The following is an 8,598-nucleotide window of genomic DNA, read 5'->3' as shown; positions in this document are numbered from 1 at the left end:
CTTGAGCATATGAAGCCCTATTCATGCAGTTCAAGAAATCGATATTGATTGGATAAGATATTTGAAGTTCTTTTTTACAACATTTCGGGTATAGCAGTTGTATATAATGATAATAGGATGAAGTTTCAAGTTTATTACACAAGTCAATTGTATTGGTAAGAATAAAGATAGAAAACTTTCAGACCCTAGAGGAATACAAAGACAGACAAAAGAAGCTGATGTTTAAGTTTTAAGTTTAAGTGGATTCATGAACTTGTGATTTTGACAATTGTTACTTTGTTTTGGCATTACTTTATAGAAAAAATAACCCTTTATTTTATGCAATATATGTTTCATCAGTAAGTTCTACTGCTCTCCTATTGCTCTCTCTCTCACACACACACATTGACACTATTTTTTTGTTTGTTTATATATAGCAAGGCAAATGACTACTTGACTGTATGTTACCCAAACATTTTAATTCTCTTTAAAATATTTCATATCATATTTGGCAGGTATGAAAATTTCCAATTGTATGAAAAGTTGAGCATCTATCCAAAATATAGATTAAAATATATTTGGGAGTCAGAACCTAAATATTGATTAACATGAGTTAAATAGTTTAGGGATTAAAATGAATAAATTGATAACATAATGGACTAAAACTATTTTTTTTGAGCCGGTGACCAAACTCAGAGTTTGAAAACATTTATGAAGTCAGTCATGAGAAATAAAACAAATTTGAACTTCTTCTCTCAGAGCCAAATCCACTGGTGAGGGTAGTTGCCCATTTCCTTCTCTTATCAATTTAACACGCTTTTAGTTTATATCTATAAAGAAAATTATTCTCTATTCATATCGTTTACTTATTCTCTCTTCATATCGTTTACTCCTCTTTTCTTCATTTCATTGCTTAGTTTCCAATTTTTATTTATTTTTAATTCTTTGTTTCTCCATTTGGTTCCTCAAAAGCAAAGTTTCTTCTATCTTTCTTTCTCAATTTGAAAACTGAAGCTTGCTATATCTCAAATCTTGGATCTTTAAAAAGAAGGTCTTTCTTCTTTTTTTGCTCAAAAAGATTATATTTTGATTCTTTTTATGTATTTGGTTTAAATTCAAACACCCATCTCAGCAAAAAAAGAAAAAAAGAATTTTGGTTTATTCATGGGAAATTGTTATGGGGATCCATCATCAACAGCTTGAAGAAAGAGTAGAGAGGGAAAAAGGAGAAAAATCCATTTTCTATAGATTATGGTCAATGCCGACAAGGCAAGTAGGCCATAAACTCACCGTTTGACGGATCGTTGCTAGAGGTCATTATACTGAGAGAGCTGCCACCAAGACCATTATTCAAGTTGTTCTGGTATTTTCTTTCTTTCTTCATTTGGTTATGGGGACATTGTTGGATTTCTTTGTGGCCTAAACTAATGGAATTGATTAGCATAGGTTCCGAGTTTTGCTGAGATACATTTTGTGTTTCTTTTTACATTTTTGCGTGATCTTGAACTTTTCCCTCTTATATATGTACAAGTTCAGGTTTCCAAATGGCTTGTAAAACTAGTTTCTTGAAGTGATTAAACCAAAATGGTGCCCAAAACTTTGGATTCCAAGGGCTTGCTTTAATCTAAGTTGTACAGTATAGCCTTAAACACGTCTATCCTGAGCAAGCATTCAGTCATTGGTGGGTTTACCAATATTTAGATGTTTCTTAGAATCATATAGAATGCCTTGCAAATTACAATATTTCTTTGCACAAATGTTGTTAAAGAAAAACTCGTTTCACTGTGCCTTTAATTATGATCTTAAGCTAGTATTAGTGCAGTTTTGCTGTTACAGATGTGCCTTAAACATGGGGTGATGCATAGAGAGCTCAAACCCGAGAACTTCTTTGCGCCACAAACATTTGGAGCCTTCTTTGTATTTTGCAACCAGGGATGATCAAAATATAATAGGTAAGAAACGATTCGGTTTAGGATTCATATATTAATGGAAACACGATTTTGCTTAGAAACTTTATCGGATGCTAATAGAACTTTTGCGAACAAAAAAGATTTGTTATTAGAACTAAAACTTACCTAGTACTTCCTGAGCTGTAAGTTGGTGCTTAGGGTCAGGATTTAGCATCTTCCTGAGATGCCTTGTCAAACAAACAGTGATGTCATTAGCACCGTCATTCATGATGTCAACACAGACAAGGTTAGAGAGATTTCTTTTCGACTTCTTCCTGTTATATCATCGCATCTCTCCGGAATCCGTGATGTTATAACCGGAATAAATCAAAAATAAACCATTATGATTCTAAACCTTCATTAATTTTTTCCTGAACCCGAGAAATGTAATTTGATTTCCATGCATATGAAATCATGCTGAATCTACTGCAAGATGGGAGGCAGGATGGGAGGATAAATAAGTTTAGGCCAGTACGGATTGGAGAAAAGCATGGAGGCAATATTCACGAGAGAGGTTTAACAGTCTCAGCCTGAAATTAAGGATGGATCATTACAATGAACAGTGAGGCTAGATGACCCAACAACATTGACAAAGTTGTATTAACGAAAATGCCTGTTGATTTCATAATTTTTTGAGCTGATATTTATTTATTTGTGTGGAAGAAAAAAGTTACTTAGTGTTTACTAGACATGCACAAAGTCGGATAAAAAATCGATCCGGATCGGATAAAAACCAATCCGGTTTTTTCACTTAGCCAAAAAACCGGATTTTAAAAAAACCGGTTCGGATCCTAATCGGTTTGGAGGGCCGGATGGTGTAACCGGTTTCGGTTTGAAAAAAACAAGATTTTTAAAAAACCAGATATAGAAAAACCGGTAATTGTAGCCATGATGAACAAAAAATTACAAAAATAAGATTTGAGAGATTTTCAGGTGTTGTGTAATAAGATTTGAGAAAGTTGTAATCAACCAAATACATCCCCAACCTATTTATACATGTTTAGGGTGGTAAAATTGTGAATTTTTTAGAAAAATAGGTCAAAAAACGGTCACAAACCCCCCCCAACGACTATATTAACGGCTAGCTTTTAAAACCCTAGACCGTTTTTTTCCGGATAAAAACTGGGTTTTTTCAAACCGGTTTTTAATCCGGTAAAAAAACTGATCGTCCAATTTTTTCCCAAACCGGTTATACCATCCGGTTTTTAAATATCGATCCGGTTTAAAAAAACTGGTTTTTCCCAAATCCAGTTTCGGATATTTTTTACGCAAAATCGGATATTCGAATTTTTTGTACACCTCTAGTGTTTACTAGGATTGATCCATGCCAAGGGGTATATTGGAAATTTCCATTTAATTGGTCAGTTCGACCACCGAATTAACCGAATGAATAGCCCTAGTGTTGGATATAGATATATGCCTTTGATGGTTGCATTCAAAATTGTGTTTATTTGGAAGATTTCTTAACATGTATATTTCATACTAATATTTCTGGAACCACTGCGCCAAGGGCTGCATGGATAATCTTGAAAATGCATTACATAGATTGCATAGGATCATTTAATAATTCAAAGTAAGGTAAATTACACAATTGATCACTAATGTTCGAGTTTTTTGCTTGTCCCACTAAAGTTTTAAAACTAATGAATTGATCACTAATGTTATTAATTTATAACAAATCAATCACTAGATGTTAACTATCGTTAATGAGATGGCATAATGCTGACATGTCATGTTTTTTCTTTTTCGACATCATTTAACCACGTGAAATAGCCTTTTCAATCAACCCTTCTCTTCAATCTTCACTCTCCATACTTCAGGCTTCTTTTCACATCAAGGAAGACGAAAATGTTGTCTTGCAAGGTTAACGTGTGTGACTGAACCAGCACCAAAGTTGATATCCCGATCCCTGGGCATGGAAAATGAGCCACTATGAAACTCTACCTATCCACAACTTTGGTATACAACTCAACACGTAAGAACTCTCTATTTGACTTAGAAATTCTCAATTTCACACCCTCTTAATTTAGGGTTTAAGGACCAAAATGAAACTCTCTTAAATAGTGATTTGAACACTTCAATGAAAAAAGCTTAAGATGGCTACTAAAGAATTTGATTTTGAAATTAAAATCATTTTATTTTTTGACATAATTAATGACTATTATAAATAGGGTGAAGAACGCAAATGATCCCTTGACTAGAAGGTATCGTTTTATTAAGTTTATCGACTATTAAAAGTTATAAAATGGTCTTCGATTATGGATTGTTGCTTTGTTGAGTCTCTCGACTATTAAAAGTTATAAAATGGTCATCCGACTATTTATTATGTTCCAAACTCATCATTTTCTGTTAAAAAATTGGCTGTTGTTTAAGCTGAATTTTAACATGATGACTGAGATATAATAGTCCGATTTTGAGATCTAATTTGGTAATATCACATTCAACAAGTTACGTTCAACTTAGAATTTCGTCAATTTTTAACGGAAAATGACAAGTTTGGAACATAATGAATAGTTGGGTGACCATTTTGTAACTTTTAATAGTCGAGGGATTCAACAAAGCAACACTCCATAGTCGAATGACAATTCTGTAACTTTTAATAATCGAGTCATTTAATAAAGCAATATCCTATAATCGAAATACTATTTGCGTTCTTTACCCTTATAAATATTATTCTATAAAATTAGTGGTACATATCAAACATATCTAGATAAAAAATTTCTCCGAATATATAATAATTCATTCTAATATAATCTTATTTGTATACCAAAAAGGTGGATTAATTTTTTTCTCTGACGGCAATAGCAGCAATGATTGTGTCCAGTTTAATGACAGAACATTTGTAGTAAAATGTGGGACACAACCATATCCTATATCAATGAATTAGCATGTACAATTATCAGTACCATTTATTGCAGATCCCATGTGAATGAACATATAGTTAGGTCTCTTCTTTGTCCTAAAGATTTTATTTCTCACCATTGAGGAATCTATCAAAACACTATCTCTCACACATTACTTAACTCTGTTACATTATCTGAAGCCGCATTGGCGACATCTGGATGCTTTTCCATGTCGTTTATGGAAGGGTTATATTGTTGGATAACCAAAATGGATGAAGTAGTGGAGAAGTCCGATGAGGCTAAATAGCTCCCCACATGGCCTAGTTCTGGACAATCCGTACTCCGCTCCGACAAGGGCATTGCCGGTGACGTTCTTCCGACCAAAACAGTGTAGAGCTGCTCATTGATCTCAAACCAGCAATTATTTCTTCTTTGCTTCCCATTGTTATCTCTTCACGTTTTACAGACTCGTTCTTTAGCTTGAAGGTAACTAGCTCTGAGATGATCTCTTTGTCTTTAATGGATTCGGTTGAGGCATCGGCCCTGGAAGGATCCGGTTCTGTTTCGGGTTTGGTAGTGAATTTCAGGACAGTGAGCTTGATTCCAGGATGCTCGGCCATCCTCATTCCGTATGAAAGTGCTTCACGGTCGTCTTGGCCGCCGAAGAAAGGAACAACCACCGAGTACGACACTTCACTGGCGACGACTTGAGTGGTGCCACCAAGCCCACGGTCAACAAGGATACCGACCGAGCAAGGGGCATGTCTGAGGACACGTTGGTTGACTAAATCGAATGAGTGTCCTAAAGACTCCATTGTTCCATCTACTCTTTGATGCTTGTGGAATGGCATGATAATCAACGCAGCTCTCTTTCGTTCTGCACAGGTGCAGATGTCTTCGTGTATGCTATGCAATGGTGAGATTGCGGTCATGGGGCGGATAACGACACTTCTTAGCTGCAGATATGCCTCGAATGCAATCACCATTTGATCATTGTCCCCACGTTTCTTGTTCCAGAAGGGTAGTCCGTTTTTCCGGGCTTTGTGGATCATCGAAATGGCTGATGACCGTTCCGATAGTTCCATAAGATGCATAGCGTATACACAGAGCTGTCCCTTCTTCCGAATCCCTCGAGACGACTCGATCAGATTAATCAACGTTGGGATGTTACGAGTACTATGGAAACAAGCCAGGACCCGAAGCTCGGTATCGAGGTCTTTCCTCTGAATCCTTCGATGCTTGTAAGGCGTTCCATTTCTGGCAGGCTTGTAAACCGCCATGACAATTGGTGTTGTGATGAAGGTTGTGAACAATGCCATTAGGACTAGGATAGCGAATGATTGGTCTGTAAGCACCTGCAAATGGAACACCAGTTAAATTAGTATCTATGTTGTGGAGCATTTTTAAAAAGAAGTAATTTCAAATTCGAATATATATATACCTTGCGGTCCTTGCCGATATTGAGGACGATTAGCTCGACGAGGCCTTTGGTGTTCATAAGGAAACCAAGTGACAAAGCTTCAACGAAAGGTACCTTGAACAACATTGCTAAACCAACTGTGCCAACAATCTTCCCTAAACAAGCATTGAATATAACAAGCACTAGCAAACCCCATGATTGTGCACCTTTTATAGTTGTAACATTGGTTTTCAATCCACTAGATGCGAAGTAAAGCGGCAAGAAAAGCCCCGAAACTAGATCTTCGATCTTCTCTATCAACACGCCGGAAAACGGACCGTCTTTCGGCACTATTATGCCGACCACGAAAGCACCAAACAGTGCATGAATCCCCATGATATCCGTGATGAAACCTGCAGCCAGTACTAGTGATAATGTAATACAAATGTAGAGCTCCTTCACTGGCTCACCATCAGGGGATCGCCTAGCCATCACTGAAAGTATCGGTTTCAATACGAAAATGGAAAACACAATGAAAGCCATTCCACAAAGGAGTACCCATAAGGATACGAGAGGAGAACTTTCGGATCCCGAGAGTGCAATAGCGAGTGCGAGAAGTATCCAAGCCACAACATCATTGACAGCAGCTGCAGACATTGCAATCCGCCCGACATCGGTCGTTAGGAGCTTGAGCTCAGCCAGAATACGAGCGAGGACAGGAAATGCCGTTATAGAGAGAGCAACGCCCATGAAAACAAGGAAGACCATGTTGCTAACTCCTTTGTTGATGGTGGAACGAAGAACAAAAGATGTACCAATGCCAAAAATAAATGGAAGAGTGATCCCTGCAGCGGCTATTACCATGGTATTCTTTCCGGTGCGACGAATTGCTCGAATGTCGAGCTCGAGTCCGACCAAAACAAGAAGTAAAGGAGGCCAATGTTGGCTAAGGTCTCCAACACGGTCATGCTTTTCTTGGGGAAAACTATGTCCAGAAACTTTTGGTTTCTTCCCAAGGCTGAGGGACCAAGCAAAACTCCTCCCTGGAAATACATATAACATTTACCATGTAAATTGAATAATCATTCACCCATTTTTCCAATAGAATTTAAATGTAATAACAAGCAAGAGTAAGGTAAAAATTACTTACAATGATCTCTGCAATGACTCTAGGTTGCCTTAAAGGTCGAAGAGCAAAAGTAAGGAGTCGGCTAACACTGACCACCAAAATATCTGAACGATGAGCAATGGAAGAGCGAAATCGAGTGGATTTTCGTTCTGGAAAGCTCCGTTCGACGTCGCCTTCATCGGTGCTGGACAAGAAGGGGCAGCTTTGGTAGCCATTTTTGAACCAACTTTAGCTAACAAAGAGAAAAGATAAGTATGAGATAACTCAAAGGGCTACACCCCGTGATCACTTGAGTAGTTTCTTATGCATGATGATTCAAACTACTTTGTTTATTGGCAACGAAATCTTAAGTGTAAATCTGAACATGTCCAAAAGTGTAATTGATTTAGTAATGCATGAAATGTAAAAAAAGACATGGGAACCTGATCAACCGGCTAGGTAAAGGGGATTTGTTGAGGAGATTAAAACACTTTAATGATGTTTATGCCATTGAAAACACGTCTGCTTTGCCTACCTCTTTTTCCCGTTTCAAACTCGATAAATATGGGAAACAAGTGCAACTTCGAACCGTACTAATTACTATTTATAGTTTTATTATAGGGTAAATTACACAAATTGTTCCTGGCTATAGAGAATTGTTTTGTTGAGTCCTCTAACTATTAAAAGTTAAATAATGATCCCTCAACTATAGGGTAATGTTTTGTTTAGTCCACCATCTATATTAAGAGTTACAAAATGATCACTCGACTATTCATATATTCCATATTGACGATCATTTGAACTGAAAATTAACCTACTGATTGGGATACGATAAAATCATATTTTTGTGATGTCTCCTGGCACCATCATTGCTTTCATGCATTGGTTCGCCAACATAATGTTTCAAGTACTGACTCGACGACTTAATGTAAACGGAGAGTCGATCCATAAAATACAACTCAAATAATTCTATAATCTTATTTTATCATATCATAATCAACATGTTAACGTCCAGCTCAAACGACTGTTAATTTTTTATGAATAGTTGATTGACCATTTTGTAACTTTTAATAGTTAGGGGACTCAACAAAAAAAAAATCCTATAGTCAGAGGGGTCATTTTGTAACTTTCAATAGTCAGAGAACTCAATAAAAGAACGATCTATAGTTAGGGGACCATGTGTATTTTACCCTTTATTATATTAATAGATAATATTGTATCATTTTTATTGGTAAATAACATTAGTGTTCCCTTATTCTTTTTTGAGTTTGTTTGATATTGGTTATCGGTTTTGAAAAAGTTTGGTTTTGTCAATTTTAT

At 36.4% G+C, this 8,598-nt stretch overlaps 1 protein-coding gene across 1 annotated transcript; it reads right to left on the bottom strand.

The window, feature by feature from the left end:
- Window positions 1-4,936: 4,936 nt before the first annotated feature.
- On the bottom strand, window positions 4,937-7,577 carry LOC120196998 (cation/H(+) antiporter 19-like). The gene is given in 6 exon segments (XM_039198652.1): window positions 4,937-5,163; window positions 5,166-6,126; window positions 6,213-7,087; window positions 7,090-7,213; window positions 7,321-7,400; window positions 7,403-7,577. Coding segments are annotated over 6 exon segments (2,379 nt in total). The 5' UTR covers window positions 7,515-7,577.
- Window positions 7,578-8,598: the final 1,021 nt, after the last annotated feature.

Source organism: Hibiscus syriacus, unplaced genomic scaffold (genome assembly GCF_006381635.1).
Source record: "Hibiscus syriacus cultivar Baekdansim isolate YM2019G1 unplaced genomic scaffold, ASM638163v2 tig00117038_pilon, whole genome shotgun sequence".
Classification (NCBI taxonomy): Eukaryota; Viridiplantae; Streptophyta; class Magnoliopsida; order Malvales; family Malvaceae; genus Hibiscus; species Hibiscus syriacus.
This window is presented reverse-complemented; position numbering and strand designations above follow the sequence as displayed.